Source organism: Aptenodytes patagonicus, chromosome 1 (genome assembly GCF_965638725.1).
Source record: "Aptenodytes patagonicus chromosome 1, bAptPat1.pri.cur, whole genome shotgun sequence".
Lineage (NCBI taxonomy): Eukaryota > Metazoa > Chordata > Aves > Sphenisciformes > Spheniscidae > Aptenodytes > Aptenodytes patagonicus.
In genome coordinates, this window is record NC_134949.1 from 181,719,963 (window position 1) to 181,739,702 (window position 19,740).

The following is a 19,740-nucleotide window of genomic DNA, read 5'->3' on the forward strand; positions in this document are numbered from 1 at the left end:
CTGCTATGAAGAGCAGACATCTTTAGCTTAATATTGCTATGATTTCCAGCTCCCCGTGCAAAAACACAGAACTTCCATTGTCAGGAGCTACAGAGAGCACACGCATGCACACACACACATTAGGCACTTTGTTTTATTTTGAAAAAAAAAAAAAAAAAAAAGTCTTTATATATAAACCATTTCATTCTCTCTCAAAACATTCTACAACTATACAGCTGTTTGCTCCGTCATTTGCATAGGAAATACCACAATACAAAAATAAGGTAGGGGGGAGGCAAAAGAAGCAAAACAGCAACCAATTTATGCATGTGTTTCCACGTATAAACATTTGAAGCCTTACAAAATTATTTACATCGTTTGTCAACTATTTACATTAAGAGCAACATTTCTAACTATAACAAACAAAACTATAATTTATCAAGTGTATGTAAAATTGTCTTAAAAAAAAAAAAGAGTCTATCATATACCACAAATAAATAAAGACAAACAACAGTTTTAACAAAGCTAGGTTTTCCTGCAAGACCCTTTTTTGGTATTTTTGATTGTCTATTCTAGCCTTTGGTTGACAGCTTAATATTACGGCTTGTGAAGTCCAGACACTTACTAGGTTTGTTTGGTTTTACTCCCGTTGTCCGGCCAAATCCTACACGGTCTAACCTCATCTTTGGCCCTTCGTTTACTATTTCAAGGCTGAACACTATGGATCAAAGTCATTGTTAGCATAAAAGGGCACCACTTCATTGACTTCAGTGGAGTTTCAGCTACTTTTGTCAGCAGTAAATTTTCCCCTGCGTGTGTCAATCTGAACAGTGGATTAACTAAACTGTACTGTAATTTTAAACAAAATTACTGTATCCTTTACCTTCTAGTAAATTACATGCAATATCCACACGAAACTAGATCATACTGGTGCTGAACCAGCTTAACATGTCTGTATATGAAAATTGCATCCTAAATCCTTCTTTTTAAAGTGATACTAAGTTTAGCTTATAGTAAGAGGTTTAACATTCTGTGTTCATTGTAACTATCCCCGTTATTTAAGCTTCCAACATTGACTTTACGGTTCATTCTAAACATTTTGCCCTTTTAAGCAATTTGAAAACAAAATCCTGCTTTGAATATTCAGTGCACACCGTTTGAGTTAACAGGTACAAAACATCTGAATGCTTAGCTCATTTCTCAGAAGAAAAATGAAGCTAAGTTGGTACTGTTTTGAGAGGTATTTAAATAACTTTTTTTTGTAAATGTGCCGTGTTATCAAATGTAAAACAACTGCTTTTTTCAGATGATTCTTAGAAAACTTTTGTATTAAACCTAAAAAGCTGATTTGCATATTTACAAAATCTTTGTCATAGCAAACATGCAACATACAGAACAAAATGTTTTGTTCTATGGCCGTTTACGAATTTTTCTATGTACTTTATCTCCACAGAACGACTTAACATTTAAAAAAACCCCACAAGTACTAAATATGTCCAGTAAAAACCTGACAGATTACAATCCATGGCTTTTCCACTGCATTCATTCATCTGCAGCCTCTCATTAATTCTTCTACTAAACATTGTCACAACAATGACAGTGCTTTGGTCAAAACACCGCAAGAGGAAAAAAAAAAGTATAAAGCTGCAATGTGTCAAGACATAATACTTGTAAAGAGATGAAACCTGCTGACTAAAGCCATATACATCATGAGAGCAAACAAACAACTGAACACTCTGGTATTGTGATACAGTGTCTTCCCTTTTTTCTGCATAAATATACAAAATATACATTTCCAGTTTCTTTTGAGATTTCTTTTAAATGGATAACCCATACTCAAAAATTAAACTAATTTTAGTTGTACGTCGAGAGTCAATAAGAAATTGCATAGATACAAAACAGCCTCAACGACAAGTCCAGCTTTTAGTTCTGATGCCTCTTCATGTGGAGAGCCAGGTGATCGGAGCGGGAGAAGCTGCGATTGCAGACTGCACACTGGAAGGGCTTTGCCCCCGTGTGCTTCCTGTAGTGGCGTGTTAATTCATCCGAGCGAGCGAATCTCCAGTCGCAGCCTTCCCACGTGCACTTGTACGGTTTCTCACCTGAAACAGAGCACAGAGAAATGAGACTGTCAGCTGTCACTCTTCGGGAGAAAACTGATGTGATATCACATTGAATGGCACTGCTGTTCCAATTTAAAGAAGAAAGAAACGACAAAACGGGAGCTGATGTTTCCTAATTATTCACAGCTCTGTTCAATAGGCCCCAAACGAACAGCCCCTTTGTTTTTTCAGCGAATTTTGCTCTTGAATCTGTAATTTAATACCTCGGTAAAACGTAAGAAACTTTCAAACATACAAATTGGAGACAGCTATGGTACAGAAATGCACAGAGGTAAAAAAATTGCGTAAGACTGAAATACGCTCCCTTATACTCCTCTCAATATGAGAGGGAGTAGGAAAAAAAAAAGCAGTCTCAGTGACAATCTGGCCTAGTTTGTAACTTACGCTTGCACCATCTGAAAATGGGTAAATTAAGTTATACAGAGCTTTTTTTAAGAGGTCTGAAATGGGAAGGAAGATTTCTGTAAAGATTCTTTGTAGCGTGCAGATCTGTTCCAGAGCTTCTGATGTTTGAAGAAAGGGGCACAGTGTGTTAAAAACACAAGGGGGATAGTATTTGCTAAAATGTCAGGGGCAATAAAAACTCGCGGTATCCTGATTTGGGCTAGCTATATATATAGGAGAAAGCACCTAAAAGATCAAAGCACCCATTTTCAGAATTGAATGTCTACAATCAGATGCTTAAATAGCCATATTTTAGAGGTGGCAAGTGCTTGCTGTCTCCATCAGCCTATACTGAGGTAGGGGGAGCACGGCGCCTCTGAAAACTTGCTGTGTCACAGCAGCTCTGAATACAACTTCGAAGTATCCATCTAGTCTTGAATATACCGGCCAAAAATATTTGCATTCATCCATTTTAGAACTATAAATGGGGTATTTTAAGCATGCCTATAATTTATAGATTTGTTTGTTGAAATGGGAGAAACATGAAGCCACAAAGCCAAGATGACTTCCCTGTGAAACCAGAACTTTAAGCATGTACATGCACCCGCTCGGGAGCTGGTACGGACATGATGTCACCGCACAAGCAAGCTTCATACAAATAAAGAGGCTAAGATTACCTATTTATAGGCTATTGGTTGATGCTGGTTGACAAAAACACCTTTTAGTTGGGAGAGTCGATTGCTATCTATATCCTTTAAATTAACTTGACCCATTTGGCAAAAAGGGAAAGAAAACCGAGTTTATCAAAGCACTCAGCAGCAGCTTCATCTGGAGCAGAATCAGACCCAGGCTGAGCTTTCAAAAAGTCCTTTCCAACACATCTTACAGATCCTCTCCCTCTCCATTGGTCTCAGACCTTTACCCTCACAGTCTCAATCCTACAGCACTTGTGGAGTGACTCCTACTTTTCCCTGTTTTATCATCACACGGGCACATGGAAGAAAAACAGAAGCCAGTATCCTGCAATCAGACTGGTTTGTTCTGCACCAGTTATGCAAAGAACACCATTTGAGAAACTCAAAAACATTACTTCAGACTCGCTAATTTATCATTCAGGTGAAATTATGAAACTTCTTTCGTCTGGGAGTTTCTACTGCTTCTTCTGATCAACTAACTAGTAACTTTCTGTCTACTACTAAGAGCAGAATCAGCCCTTTGCTCACAATGGGGACGTGACTTCATGTTGGCAGCACAGTTACAACCAGAACCAGACCTCTACAAGGAAAATTTAACGACCCAGCCAAACAACCACCTCTTTGCATAAACGGTGACTGGGATTTCTTGAAATTACAGTGGAAATATATCATCCCTTAAGAAAAACAAACTTAGAGCCTGGGAACACCTCTCACTGAGTTCAAAATTATCTCATGGATGGCAAAGCAGAACACAAATTACTGCAAATTTCTACCATAGTTGAATTTACTCTGCCTGATGCGGATTGAAGACTGGAATGATCTAGGACTCTTTTTTGCTTCATGCAACATATACTATAGGTTAAAATACAGATTTCATTCAAACCCAGTGCGTAAAGCTTTTCTAACATCCGAGAAGCCAGTTGAGATAACACATTTGGTCTTCACGGCAGAATGACAGGCAAGGTCTCTATTCAGCGAGGGATCTTTTGCAGTATATACATCATCTTTCATGTATTTAAACTGGATTATTAATGCAGTCTGTAGAAGACCGTGTTGCTGATCCATAGGCATAGCACCAGGGAGATCTTCCCTGAATACTTTGTGTTAAAACACACGTGCACACACGGAGGTTGCACAAAAGCATTACTCCTGCATTTAAAGCACCTTAAGGTAAAGCTAGTGTATTTCTTTCTTTTTCTCCTTTCTTTCCCCTCTTCCCCCATATTAGCTTCAAACTCTTCTTTAAAAACCTTCACTTAAAACTGTCATATTATACTTGATGCTAAACTCCCGATCTTGCGATCCTCCCACTCTTAACTGCCCAGAGAGAGCATATATATGGTCAGGCCTCTGTATACTCCAAACACTTGCTTATCCATTTTGCAGAGTTACACGGGGAATGAGAGAAATGGTAAAGAGGTTGGGGAAATAGCACTTGTTGAACAAAAGCCGAGGAGTATCCAGACCGAACCAGACCGGAATGGGGACCCAGAGATTAAAATGACAGTTTCCAAACTTGGTGTCAAGGAAATATTGAAGTATGTGAAACTTCACGCTACACTGTACTGGAAAAGCAGTCTCAAAGTTGTCCCGTGTAGGTGGTACCTGACCCCGTCTGAGTCCAAACAAAACTGCTGCCCCCTGTTAAAACTTTTTCTAACCTGCGAGCAGCATCAGCAGGTGATATGAAGGCTCTTGGCATATGAACCACCAGCAGTCCGGGCAGCGGTGAACCCTGTGCCTTGCTGGGCGCCACAGCTTCCAAGTCAACATTGAATCCAATGGCCAGACCCCCATCAAACCCCAGGGGACCCAGCTTCCCAGAGACACCATCTAGAAACTTACCCCACTGTCACGGTCACTTCACTGCCTGCCACAGCCACGAATCCTCCCAGGCAACGGCATTGCTCAGGGGAAAAGCTAGGCAGTGCCATGCAGAACAGCACCGCTCCTCCTTGCCGGCCGACTTCTGTAGACCTGAGCTAAACCGAGCAGCGCTCAGGGGATGTGCGGAGGGGAACGAGCCCGTGCCTTACACAAATTGTTTTAACAGTGTTACTTTTATGTACTGGAAATTAAAGCCAGAACGCTGCTTTTAACCCCTGCTTTGGCCAACAGTGAGAACCGGAAAATGTATTTTTAGCGCCAATGTAGAGGCCCAGATTATTTTGAATAAATCCTACGGGTAAAATACCGAATATCTATGTTTGCAATGCTAGTTTCCGTTGGAAAGTTCTATTTAAGAACTGAATCAATTTCAAATGTTTTCCTTTTGGGCAAGGAGGAAGGGGGGCAAGAAGAAGAAGGTGGAGATTATTTTCACTCCTTTAAAGAAAGCAGAAGAACAACTAGCTAGTAGTATTTTCTCTCTCTCAACCTATACACATGCTTTTTGTCACTTAGCAGAAATAAGAATTTAATTTAAGTTCCTGCGGCAAGGGAAAAAGAGCCTCACGTTACATATTTCCTGAAGTGATCCTACTTCTTTGCTATGCTGACTTTAAAGCGCTGAGAAATCCGGGGTTGAAGATTTATTTTAAAAAAAAAGCAGGTATACACAACAAGGGACACTGAACCCTTTATCCACTGTTTTCATTGGCTACATAGTAATGTAAGATTTGTTTACTTTAATGATTGTGCGAAATACAGTAGCTGTAAAGTTTCAGAAATATTTGGTTTTCCTCCAGCAATTTAGGGCTTCTATAGGGTGTTAAACCAAGAATGCCACTGGTCATCAAATACGAAGGCAGTACAGCTCGGTTACTGGAACACGATCGTGGTATCAAACAGATATTTCACTGTAAAAGCAAGAAAACAGCTAACTCCTCCACTTCAGGGGAGCTTCCACGGGATTTGTTAGAATGTCAACACTGTTCAACTAAAACACCATGGAGGAAGCTGGTACCGATTTCCAGCCAAATAGCACACTCCAACCCTTTCTTCCCAAGCCAGAAATATTATACACAGCACTTCTGGGAAACAGAACTGCTTTCCTTTAAATTATACTTCAACAGGATAGGGATTTCATAAGTTTAATTGGATTTCTGCATAACCTCCTTCCAGTATCATTGATTTAAAATATTTTGCTAGGCTTATACATCACAAAATATATTTTTACGTTAATATGTATCCATTCTCCAGTTTAAAAAAAATACAGTTGTGGAGCATGAGAAACAGACTTGTACTTGAGCACAGAAATTTTAAGCCCTAATGTTTAGTTTGGAAACTCTTTTACAGAAAGCACCTAACAAGAGATAAGGGAGTTTAACCTGAAAGGGGACTATTTTGCTTGCAATGTGTCTGTCTGTTAAAAAAATTATTTATAATGCTGTGAGATTGCAAGGACGTCAAAAAGATGTCTGGATAGCCCATGTACCATGCTAACCTAACCAGCCACTCCAACAGATAAACTATACCAAGGCAGATCCCAAGGTTCGGGATCCTTGCTGATACCACAAGAGAATGGTCTGGACCAGTGAGGCACACCACGTTGGCTCTTCTCCCTTCAATTTATCTTCTTGGCATTTAGTTGTTTTGAAATACACTGATTGCTTTCCTAACATTAATTCTAGCCACTGGCAGCAACCGTCGTGGCCATGCTCATTTGGGTAAGGTACAGTGCCACCAGTGGGGGGGTGACGCTTATTTTGAAGACACCCTCTATCTTCAACACATAGCCTCTGTTGAAGAAAATGTTTCTGTTTAAGATTCTGTTTGGAAAAAACGAGTCACTGAAAACCTCCATTAATGATGAATTTCCCCATTAACAAGAAAATAAGCTTCCTTACTTCACCAGAGTTGTGTGACTTTATTTCTGCAATTCACTGCTAGGACAGCTTTCTTTAAATATAAAGCTGCAAACAGCAAGAGCTGGATTCTCAAACCTAAAGTTAGGTAACTCTATTGGTATGCAGAAATACAAATACAGGTATTACACCAGCCAATGCCTGCAACTTCTCTTATTTCCTATCAGAAATGTCTGTCAGAGCGGCGAGTTTGCAGCTTTCTTGAGGAAGAAAAAGCAGCACGCTTTTCAGACGCCAAAAAGACAACACCTGATTACAGCTTGTAAGGGTATAAAAGTATAAAGACACCCCCCCGCCATGCTTTCCATCATTTTAATATTACTTTATTATTATGGAATTGTTTCTAGTGGCAAGTGTTTGGCCTTAAAAAATATTCAAGTAGGTGTGATAAAAAGGTGGTAAGCAAAGCAGAAGTTTCTGCACCATAACTGCACCAGTTATGTACATAAACTATACTATGCCCAGTTTTAAAACAGGTTATTATAAAGATTTATGTTGCCTCAAAGTTTTCTGCTGCATTTGTTTTCAAATTTTTCACATCTTAATGTCAGTTGTCTTAGATCCCTGACATGCGGTAGCCTCAAATTTCTAGAAAAAGTAAGAACAAATGAAATGTTTTTCCTGTTTTAGTTTGCCTGAAATAGCTTTCTTCTAGTTCGCAGCATCACGGTTTTAAACTCTGGTGTCTTCCAGGCTGACTGGAACCAAAAGTAGTTGCTTGGGTGTATATCTGCACTCATTCAAAAGAAGTTTTTAGCTCCCAACATTTACCTAAAATTAGACCTTCCTTCTGCCATTGACTAAGCGCTGTAGCCGTTGTTAAAAGCAGCTTGTTGGTTGGGTTTTTGCCCTTTTTTAAGACACAGGGTTTTTTTAGAGAAAGAGCAGAAAGTTGACATTTCAAAATAAAAAAATCCCCCAGGTGTTTAAAAGCTCTTTAGTGCACTGAAATTCGCGGTTGTCAAAGATGGAGATGGATCAGAGGGCTGACGGCACGCAAGGTACGTCCAGCTTATTTTGTGAGCGACAAAATAAATGTAGTCCTTGAAACATCCAGCCCACCATATGATATGAATGCATAACATATGCTGCACATTTTTAAATGTGATAAAGCCTCTGCCTAGTATAGTAATGGCTAGAGGGTGACCATTAAGTACTACTTTACAACGAAGCCACATTTTAAGGAATCCTGTAACAGAGAGCTGTTGCGCTTCGTAAGTCCGATCACTGATAAATCAAGCAGTATTTGATCTCTTTCTAACAAAACCACAAACAGGAAAAAAGATAACTGACTGGTAAGCAAAGAGGACAGTCAAAAAGAGCTGTGCATCATTCACTTTCTGACTACAGAGGCGCAGAAGGCATTATCTTCCCAGAGCTCCCACCAGTGCTTGAAGCACTCTTATTTTGCTAAGTGTTGTCTTACGCAGTTCAAGGATTACTGGGGAATCTTGACTGGCCTGTGCAGCGGTTTATTTTCTTTCTGGCATAACATTCTGTCTTAACAGAGGTGGTCTCTCTTCAAGGAGATACGCAAACAAAGAGGAAAGGAATTTTTTTTTTAAGTAGGTTTATAAGAAATCCATGCCATCTGGGGTGCATGGCTGTGTCTGCAAGTCCTGTGCTGAAGAACACGTTTCCTCATCTATGCCTGTGGTGCAAGAACAGCTCTTTAGCTCTCACACCAATAACGCTGGCTCTTGTACAGTCAGATAAGAGGTGCTCTTAAAATGGAATTTATTAAACACATACTGTAGACTTCCAGATTTCCATCTACTGTATGCACACACACATAAAAAAAAATAATGAAAGCAATACATTAAAGCTATTTTAACTCAAAGCGAAGCACTGTACACTTGCCAAAATCAAAGGTTTTAATATGTCCTTAATCAGAGTTGTTAGAGATCACTGCATATAAATAATGCAGCCTGACAGGACAGGAATGCTGCTACCAAGATACTCAGACTAAACTAGGACATTACTTAAATGTTTCTAATCTTTCACCAATGGGAGGTGCAGGTCATCTAACAAACAACAAACACGCTACCCTGGAACCAGGAGTCAATCGTCCCAGTCAAGCTCAGAAATTAATTACAATAAGGAATGTCTAATCAAATAATGGAAAGTTTTAATCACCGGCAATTGCTGAGAATCTTGGGACTATATTAGCCTATGTAGGCCGGTCTCAAAATGAACTATATTTAAAGCCGGTTTCTTAGGTCAACAGTTTCCTTATCAGGAATCAAATATCCTGGAACTGAAGTTTAATCCTCTCAGGGAGCAATTGACAGAAACAACAGGTTTTTTAAGCTTTCATGCTTAGAGGGACTTTCTAGGCTTTTAATCAAAACGAAAATATTAGGCTTTTCTTTTCAGTATCTAAAATCTAACAGGAGTACCCCTCACCTGACACCTTGGAATTTAATTCCTGCCTCACAAAAATTGCGTGCTGGACACTCATGTAAATGACCAGTAATATTTAATTAAAATTTACATTTATGTTGCTAAGACTTCACCCTCTTTTGAGCAACACATTCAAACATGTCTCATTTAGGTTATGACTACAGATAAAGAACCGGATCAATTAATCCCAAGGTCTGCGATCATTCACCAAGTGTTTGAAAAAAAATGCATTATTTTCCCTTAAACTGTGGTTTGCACAGGAAAATAACGTGCTTCCATTTCTCACACAGGCAACTAATGGATTTAGCAGAATTCATAAATAAAAGATACCAACATATTCTCCAGCAGTGTCTAGCAACGCTGCACTTTAATGCACTTTGTCAACAGTTTTATTTAACTCTCCTCCATTTTTCCTTATTGTCTCTATCAATGATGGCATTTAGTGACACCTCCTTAAAGTATAATCTGTGCAACTGACTCATCTAACAGATTAAAGAAGCAGAATCTGCACAGAAATATTAGTTAATAGTTATTTTCATGATGCAAAGATACTTCCAGGATGAGGTTTGCTACGTACACAGAACGCTGCAACCATGAGCAAGGCAGAGTCTTTTGGGGCCTCCGTTCCCCACTTGTACACCGTGAGTGAAATCCCTCACCTAAGTCTCAGGATGATTTGAGTCAATACGTGTTTTCGCAAGGTGCTTTTTTTTCCCCGCAGGAGTCCAGCTACCACTCGCCTTTCCTTCTGAACAACGGGCATCCTGAATTCCCAGGCAATTCCATATGGTATCACCTTTAACAAGCATCCGTATACAGCTACGGTAAACTCGGCGCGCCAAGTCCTATGGACTGCTGAAGTCTACTGCACACAACTGGTTCTAATTCTGATGTACCATCAGACCCTAATTCTGGATCTATTGAGGCAGAGATCTAAATTAAAATAAAACATTTAACACCTTGAGGAACCACACAAGTCAGCAGCTGTCCCATGCCTATATAAACATTTGAAATAACTAGGGACGGTGGAAGTATTTTGAGTGCATCTCATTTAGAGAAATGCCATTTCTCTTGAGTTATCTCGGCTTCCACTTCCCATCACCAAATACAAACTAGATCTATAGATAGAGATGAAATAGTTCTGCAGTTAATGCTAGAAACTATTAATGGCAAGTCCACCATGTGACCAGAGAACATGCCTGTACAAAGACTCTGTATACGGAAAACCAACATGCAGCTGGAAAATGTCCTCAATGTGCGTGCCTTGATGTGTTCAAAACAATGACAGATTCTCCTCTTAAAACCATACACAATTCTGAAGTGTGCAGCTGTTCACAGAAATTAAAAAAAAAAACAAACAAACAAACACAAACCACCCTGAAGCCAGCAGCTCTTCTGCAACGTTACAGGTAGGGTACAGGTAGGGTATTCCAGGTGCCAGCATATCAAAGGCTCAACTTCCACAGTCCAAATTTTTAACATATAAAGAAATCTAACAGGGTAAGTTATAGGACCGCTGTTTCTAAAGGATCACTTGAGATACATGTATATACCTGGATGCCAGAAAAGGAACTGAAGGAGGTTTATCTACAACACAAAAGTGACTGCTTTTCACTGACATTTGGCACGTTTTCCAAGTTGGATACATAGCTGTTATGCCAGAGCCTTAAGGTGGTTTTACTGCTGGACAGCCTGCAATAAATGCATAACCCCCTCTGCCATTATATGCCGTAGTTACACAATGCCCGTTATGAAACGAAACTTGTTCCATGACTAACAGGTAAAATTATTTTAAAAGACAATCCCTGCTTCAAAAGGTCAAAAAATCCAATCTGTTTTGAGAGATGTTCCAGCAGGTACTTTAACATACTGAATACCATTTTACCTGTTTCGGGAATAACTAATATCAAGTTAAGATACCATACTGAAGTGATTTAAGGCATTAAAATGTACCAGACATCTGCTCCAGAACTGCACGGAGATGGATACAAAATGTCCTGTATCTTTGCAGCATTTGAATCTTTGTTCATGTTCAATTTTGGGGTTACCAGTTTACCAACAACTAAAATTTACTTCATAATTTACAAACGCTGAAGCATTACCTAGAGAAAGAAAAACGGGTGCCTGCTTCAGCGACTGGTACAAACACATTAACCTTGCTTATCTCTTTACATGAATACTGTATTCCTAATCAACAGCAAAAGTCCAGTGTAACTACATTAAATCAGAATAACTATACCAGCTTATACCATCTGACTTGGTGTAAGGTAAACACCTTGGGAACACCTAGGAAGAAAAATGTAAGAGATTTTCCTCTTGTCCATTTCCTGTAGTTTTATTTAAATGTAATTTATACAGTCTGACAGTGTGTTCATATCTGAATTGGAAAAAAGACTAGAGTCTACATTCCACCTATCAAAACCCAACATTTCCCTTAGGTTTGTTTTCAAAAAACATCTACTAAACCCAGTGAAAACCTTTCAGAAGAGAAAGGCTGTTAAATAAATACTATGAAAAGGCTGAGATTTTCCAATACAAAAGGAAAACCATAAGGTCTGTCTTGAATTTTAATGGCAGACAAACTTTGCTGCAGGCTCTTTTATTTTAAGATGACAGATTGCTGAGAAGGGTGGGGACTGGTTGGGATGAGAGAGAGACTGCAGCCAATTTTAAAAGGTATTGTTAAGAAACTAAGAATAAGGAGAAAACAACTTCAGTGGTCCATGATTACTAAAGAACGGGTTTAGCCAGATAAACAGGTCTGCTATCCCTGGAGGGATTTGAAAGAATATCACACACAACTTTATTAAAATGGATTACGTGACACTTGCTTTAGACTTTGAAGGTAAAAGCTTCACAAGAGTCCTTTTTATTAAAAAAAAAAAAATTAAAAAAAAAAATCAAAGCTCAATAGTGCTGTATGAATTCATAGTTCTGGGGGATGTGGTGCACAGAGGCACACACCCAAATTTAGCCCTCGGCATCGAGCCCATCTCTTTGGAGATCAATAGCGAGATTCCCCTGCACTCCTGGAGGAGCTGTGCAACTTCACAGGTTTCCCTGAGTTTGCGCCCATTTACTTTAACATTCAGTAAATCAATTTACAGTACTTGGTAATACACATTTCAACCGTATGTTAAGGCAGAGATCAGAATCGGTGCTGGAAATCTTCAAGTATTAAGTGAATATTCAAGAGAGTTAAACTAATCCAAACTCTGAAATAATGCAGGTAACAGGATACGGACTCACATTCTTGCAGGTAATGCACGCTTTAGACAGTTTATCCCTTCATTCATCTCCCCAGAAGACCCTTTGTATTACAGACCTGCTTAAGTTCACTAGATTTTTATCTAAAACAACATTCTTGTTTCCATGAATACATCAGCTCCTCTGACCTTTGCACATTTATCCACATTTCTAAGGTCAAATATGTATAGGCAAAAAAGTGAAGGCAACGATAAACATTAGTGACCCTAAGCAATACATATTAGCGATGTGGTATGTGTTTCTATGCACACAAGTATTAACTTTATAAACCCTAAAGTCATTACTACTCAAGGTACAAAAAAGATATAAAGTGATTTAAAAAAGGAAAAGTGTACGTTTCAAATAATGACTATGTAATGTTCATTTTTAGACTAAAGCTTTGCTTTTATCTCTCTTCCTAGTTACTGTATAATGGCAAGCAAGATACTGAAAACTGGTATTTAGTTGCTGGCTAAAGCGTGTAAGTGGAAATCGCACACTCTTAAACTTACAGATTGTTTATTAAAGAGCAATGGGATTATACTCTCTGACATTACTCAGGTTTATAGCCTCATGAAAATATTCCCTTCTTACTAAACTTGCTGGTAATGAGTGATTATATGTATCAAAAATATTTCTAACAGTGTTCTTGTTTAGCCTATTACTAATGCAAAGCAATAATCTTTGTACAGTTGCTTTTAATTTTTTACTGCGACTGCAACACAGGTAACTCATTTATCAAAACAAAATGTCCATAGTAACATTTAGCCTAGAGATACTCAATTTCTTTACAATAATCCAACGATCCATTCAAAATAGCTGCTGAATTCTGGCCTTGTTTCTATAGAGATAGTGAAACATTTTGTTAGATCATAGCTCACGCTAAGTTTTGTTCCGACTTTCGGTTTAAACTTAGGTGAAACCCCATTACTTGAACGGCACAGCCGTAGAGCCTGCTTCAATAAGCGAGTTGCTTGATCTGTGACTCGTGTTGTGCTCTGAATAGAGGCCCATGCATAAAAAAGCTGGGGTTCATACTCAGTTTTAAAAACAGGAGTCTCAGCCCTCTCACTGATTTCTTTACCAAATCAGTCATGTGCTTTTCACTGATTTAGCAGGACCAGTTCTGTACTAAGATCCCAGCAAAGAACTATCCTAAATAGTTTCAGGTGTGCTGTTAGGGAGCTATGTTTTTCTCCCTGTCTCCCTCTCTCCTCCTTCCCCCTGCCTCAGCAGGTGAACGCTTATGAAGAGCACCTAGGGCGGTTCCACCTCCCAACCGCTGTCCTCTGCATGCATGGCTCCTGCGCCCACGCACAAGCAACGCTCTGTCCCCAGCTCCGCTCCATGCGGGCTCATGAACGGGGACTGCTCCTGTAGCTGCAGGCGGAATTTGATCAAGGTACAAAAAACAAGTGTGACACACTGACACTTCTCATTTCCTCCATTTTAATGTCTTTCATGGACAAAAAATTGAAATTACGTCTTTTTTTTTTTAAATAAATATATAAAACCACTTGTCTTAAAAACAAAGCACACTTAATGCTAAGGACAAAGCAAATGGAGATATCTTGGGAGTTTTCATGACGTTTCTGAAAAATTATAAGATTAAATAATTCTAACAGGTCAAAGAGAAAGCCCAAACCAGAAAATTCTATCTATTTAGATAAATCTTGAAAACTGTAACGTTTACTATGCTTAATACATTATTCAAGAGAAAAAAGTCCTTTTTTTTTTTTTTCCAACACTTTATGGCATTTTAGATTGAAAAGGAAAGTTTCCATCTGTTTTATTCTTAGCTATTTTGAGTTCTGTATTATAAAAGGTTTAAGAAAACCGCATTAAGAATAAAAGCAATTTTTCCTCTCACTGACCAAACCTTAAATTTTTCTTAACTGAACTGCCAGCCTGAACCCACACCACTCTACAGAAAACAGGAAGAAGATGGCAGATCAAACACGCTTGCTTTCTCAGAAAATGTGTAAGCCATGAACGAACAAGAGACAGTGAGAGAGTGAGTACATACCTGTGTGAGTTCTCAGGTGCGCTTTTAAGTGAGAGGACTTTGTATAAACTTTCGTGCAGCCTAAAACAAAACAAAACAAAACAGCAGAGGGGCATTTCAGTAGGGAGAACAGGAACGCTCCATGTTATGTTTAAACTTCCTCACTCAGCGTTGGGGTACTACCTGGGAAAATTTAAGTTTACTACCTTCCGGCACCATAATCATTTAGAAGCAAAATTTGATACAGAAAGCTCCTAGGGAGATGTTGCTTTACACAGAAAAGAGAAAAACGCATATGTTTCTGTTAGACTTACTACCTTGTAATGTAGTACAGACCAATAGCTGCTACAATCTACGTACAGTAACACCTGCTACATAAATTAACAACTCGGAGGGGGACTTTATTTTTTAAATGTTTCCTAGAGAATTTGCTCAAGCCAGGCTCGGTGTCATCATTACCCAGGGCTCAACATAATTCTTCCATTGAGCATTTATCATACTGCACACCATTCGGGTGATACACCGCTGAGAGTTACGTTGGCGAAGGGGGAGATGAACCACGAGCAGCATTTCTCTCTGTGCTCGGATGGGTGCGAGCGTCTTGTATCTGGGATCACGTACTACGTGGAGGCACGGTTTATAGTCAGGTTCCTCTTCCCCTTCAGCATAGGAGAAGGAGAGGCCGGAAGGGAATCCATCTGTGGAGTTTTCAGAGGTAGCTTTAACGGATTTATGCGGGCAGTTGAATCCCCTGTTCGTAACAGGGAAGATCCGGCCGTGGCCTCGGCTACTGGGAGCTGAAATGATTCTTTCAGCACCAGCGCATTCAAACTGAGCTGTACTGCGTTGGACAAACTGAACCTCTGCTCCATCGTGGATATTGGAAAAGTGGAGCAGGAGCTGCATGGTCACACTGACTTATATGAGAGAAGGCCATCTTTTTTTTTTTTTTTTTTTCTCCTATGGGGTACAAGTTTCGTAACATGGTAAAATGAACTCAGGCGTTTAAGAGAGTTAACAAATGACATGAAGAAAAGGGTATAAGTTACTTAAAGAACATGAAGTGTGCCACACAAAATAAGACAATAAAGAAGAGAAATTCTTCTTTAAGAAGAAATTATTTGGTTCTCCCTAGGTATAGACTACAGCTAAAGAAAACTACTTATACCTCGTCCATGATTATTCACACTTTTTTTTATTGCAAGAGCTGGGATTTTCTGGCACGGATTGCTTACCAGGATAGTCACAGTAGTGGATACGTCTTTTCTCCAAATCTGGGTTACTTCTCCTGTTGTATCTGACTGGTTGGATGTTCTGGGGGGTTATGGGCAGAGTCGCTGGTAAATTCGGATTGTGAATTGCCAGCTTGGAAGCTATAGTTGCGGCGTACGATGGAGGAGGGGTTAAATTCTGGAGCATCTCTGCTTGTCTATCTGGACTTCCAGGCTCTGAGCTTGGGGGCGAAGGAGGGAAGTAAGTGGCCTGCTGCTGCAGGAACTGGTTTGGCATGGTGTAGGTGCAGGGGGGGATGCCCTGGAACTGTTTCATCGCAGTCTGTGGAACAGCCGAGGAGAGCGTGTTAAGGCCCGCCATGGCTGACGGCATGGAGACATTGTTAAGGGAGTCCATCACGGCTGCCTGAGTAGTAGTGTTGGGCATATCTAAATCCGGTGAGCTCAAGAGCTGATATAACTGGCCTTGCTGGGGCGTGACGGAAAGATGAACATCTGGAGTAGGAAGCTCCTGCTTGATGAAAATGTTGTTCACATCGGGAGTTTGGTGGGAGCTGAAGATGCTGGTAAATTCGGGGAGGGCCTGAGTGGGGGCAGGGGCAGTAGTTTCGCTCTGGTGACTGAAGATGGTGACCGGCTCTGTCTTGATGTGGGTTACACAGGGTCGCTGAGATTTGTACAGGCCAGTTCTCAGGTGGCTAATGTCAGGGAGGAAGACGTTCATGTTGATGCTGTAAGGCAACCCTTCGCTGTCAGTGAAAAACTGGTCTACAACCGAGGCACTGTCTCTTCTGTATTTCTTATGTTCGGGGATGACGGGAACGGGTGGGAGCTGAGGTGCCAGGTATTTCTCCATTTCACATCTTGTCTACAAAAACAAAACACACCACAATACACATGATTTGTTACCAACTAAGAAAGATGATGGCGTGCAACTCTCGTGAGGCTTTGCAAATAAAAGGCAATACTGTTCAGCCAGCCGCAAGCTACCTATGGAGGAAGTTATAAACATTCATGCTAATGAAAACCTGTCTTTTCTAATCGGCGCACTAATCAACATCATCAAGGACAAGGAGATAAAAGTCATGGCACAAGTCGTTCACGCAAAGCAAGCATTAAGATACGACACACTTTTCATCTTTTATGCCTACAAGACAGTGCGAGGCGCAGAAATGACAGGCACTGTGCCTAATCTGCAGATCTCCTGCTCTGGAATTCACTGCTCGAGCAGGGTGACTGCCTATCTGTTTCACCCGCTTCTCTTTGAAATGCTAACTCTAAAAGCCACATCCTCAGCTGGCTATTTGAATGCTAATACTTCAAATAATGTTTATATATATATATATATATATATTCTATACTTCCAGGATTTTTCATCCTTAAAAGAAAGGTATTTGATTAGAAATACGACACCAAGGCGTAAAGTTATAAATAATACCGAATAAAAAGAAGACGGGTTGACTGCATCAGAGTACCCTTTGTGTAAAGAGTCTCCGGGACTACACTTAAAAAAAAAAAAAAAACAACTATGCAGTGTATAATTGGCTAATAGCGTGATAAACATGTCCCTATCCATGCTTCGGTCCTAGGAGAGCTCTTTAATTACTGGGAAATCATTCTCTTAGCGTAGTGGTGCGAGGGAATCCGTGGGTGGCTGGAGCCCGATACATTACTGGTACAGTCATCGGCAAAACATTTATCACGCACTCTCCAGTGGGCAAATGCTACATTCCCCCCTGCCCTGTCAAGACTGCGCTCATACCAGACCCGTTTAGCACCCCGCAAGAGAAAGCAGCTGACAAACAGCAACTCTGCCCGAAAGTGGATTTTAGAACCTTTCTTCAAAGACCCCCGGTAAACACCACAAACAAACAGAGCCGCCTTCCCGTCCCTTTGATCTGGATCTGCCCCGACATGCCAGGCTACTTTTTCCAACTCTTGTTTACGAGCCGAGGGCAGCTCGCTTTGAAGACGGGACTTATTTATTCGTTGGGGAAGACACCACCGAAACGCAGCGCCCGACAGACCGCTGGCCGGCACCGGGCGTTCCGCCGTCCCACCACCGACCCCAGGGGCTGGGGCCGCAGGCAGCCCCCGCGCAGGGGGAGGCCGGTGCCTCCCAGCGGCTCCCACCGCGGCCCACCGGGCGCTGGGAGCCGCCTCTCAAGCGAGCACCGTCCGCGGGCTGAAGCCCGGCTGCGGTCGGCGCCTCCCGCTTTTAGCTCCTCCAGCTGTTTGCGTGTGGATCCGCTCCCAAACAGCCTCCTGGGACAGGCAGAAAGTCCCGAGAAGTCCCCCCTCGCCCGGTGTGTCGTGTCTCCCCCCCCCCCCCCCCCCGCCGAACATGACTCCCTGCGTGGGCGAGGAGGACAGGCGGCCGCTCTAAATCTGCCGCCGGGCAAGTGCAAAGGCAGCAGCTGTAGCTTTCAACACACCCGCGGGGGCAGCCCTGCTCCCCCCCTCCCCACCCTGGGACGGCCGGTCAGCCGCCGCCGGAGCCCGCGCCCCGCCTCAGCCTCGGCCGCCTCAGCCGCACCCCGGGCCGCCTCACCGCGCTCCGCCGGCGGGAAGGCGGGAGCCCCGGCGCCCTCCCCGCTCCGCGGCCCTCCGCACGGGCGGGCTGGGCGGCGGGGTGGGGCGGGGGCCGCTCCCCGTCACACACACACACCGCGACCGCCGCCGCCTCAGCCCCGCACCTCGGGGTCCGCAGCCCGGCCCCACCCAGTCCCGCCCGCAAGCTCCTCAGCGGCCGCTCCCCGCCCGGGCGGCCCCGCCGCGAGAGGGGGGCGATGGCCGGTGGGCTGTGAGGGGGGTGGCCGCCGCCTACCTGTACCATCTCCTCCGCCGGCAGGGTCGCGCCGCCGCCTCCGCCGCCGCCCCCCGGGTGCTGCTGCTGCTGCTGAGGCGGCGGCGGCGGCTGCTGCTGTTTCAGGTCCTCCCCGGGGAAGATCGCTGCCTCCCTGGCCCCCAGCACGGGCTTGAGCTGCGCGAACACCGGCTCCTCGGGCTGCTGCACGGGACCCAGGCGGGCGCTCATGGTCAGCACCCTGGTGGCCATGAGGCAGGCTGGCGGCGGCGGCGGGTGCGGCGCGGACTGGCTGCCCGCCCCGGCGCAGGGGGACTGGCCCGCGGGCGGCTCCGGGCGGGCGGCGGCTACTCGTGCGCTCACTCCCCAGGAGCCCCAGCCCGAGAGCGCATCCACTCCGGTGTCGTCAGTACCTCCGCCTGTACCTGGCCACGGGTATCTACCCGGTGACACACGCCCGCCTCTATTTCACCCTACTCCACCCCCGGCCCCCCCTACACCCCACCCAGCCCGGGGAAGGGGGCCGGTCCTGCGGGCTGCCCTGCCTACGGGGAGCGCGGACGGCTCCTCCCCGCAGCGCGCCTGCCCTGCCCTGCCCCGCCGCGGCGTGCCTAGCCCAGGGGAGCGCAGCGGCGGCGCGGGGCGAACCGGCCCCGGCCCCGGCCCCGGCCCCGGCCCCGGCCAGCAGCCGGGCTGCCCCCGGCGTTGCGCTGCCGGCCCAGCACCCCGGGGAGGGGTGCCCGGCGGAGGGGACGGTGGCTGCAGGCGTGCCGCCCTTTGCAGGCAGGGGCGGCGTGCAGGCGGGGGCGCCCGGCGCGGTGCTCGCAGCGAGGTGGAAGAGGGTTTTCAACAAGTGCGGCGGTCTGCCGGGGCCCCTCTCGTGCTTTAGTATTATTTATAGTCTTTTAAAGAAGCGCTGCTAATGTAGGCATTTTAAAATAACCGTCTCTCCTACCTTTCATCTTCAAAAGGGTTTTAAAGGCAGTCATTCAAATTTATTATTTTTGTCCCGAAGGCAGCTCGTACTCGAAACCCGCTGCTAATAAATTTCAGCGCTACAA

At 43.3% G+C, this 19,740-nt stretch overlaps 1 protein-coding gene across 2 annotated transcripts; it reads right to left on the reverse strand.

The window, feature by feature from the left end:
• Nucleotides 1-264: 264 nt before the first annotated feature.
• KLF5 (KLF transcription factor 5) lies at nt 265-19,103 on the reverse strand. 2 transcript variants are annotated; one of them, XM_076362875.1, is made up of 4 exons: nt 18,701-19,103; nt 15,877-16,741; nt 14,663-14,722; nt 265-2,081 (listed from the first exon to the last, which is right to left on the reverse strand). In XM_076362875.1, exons 1-4 carry the CDS (start codon nt 18,929-18,931, stop codon nt 1,903-1,905), a joined length of 1,335 nt encoding a protein of 444 aa, XP_076218990.1. In that variant the 5' UTR covers nt 18,932-19,103; the 3' UTR covers nt 265-1,902. The 2 variants fall into 2 exon arrangements, with proteins under 2 accessions (XP_076218990.1, XP_076218999.1); XM_076362884.1 differs by lacking the exon at nt 265-2,081 and adding an exon at nt 14,088-14,228.
• Nucleotides 19,104-19,740: the final 637 nt, after the last annotated feature.

Coding starts and splice junctions, on each gene's coding strand:
- KLF5 (XM_076362875.1), bottom strand. CDS start 18,931: ATGGCCACCAGGGTGCTGACCATGAGCGCCCGCCTGGGTCCCGTGCAG. Junction 16,742..18,700: donor CGGCGGAGGAGATGGTACAG/GTAGGCGGCGGC, acceptor TTGTTTTTGTAG/ACAAGATGTGAAATGGAGAA. Junction 2,082..14,662: donor GCACCTGAGAACTCACACAG/GTATGTACTCAC, acceptor GCTCTGTTTCAG/GTGAGAAACCGTACAAGTGC.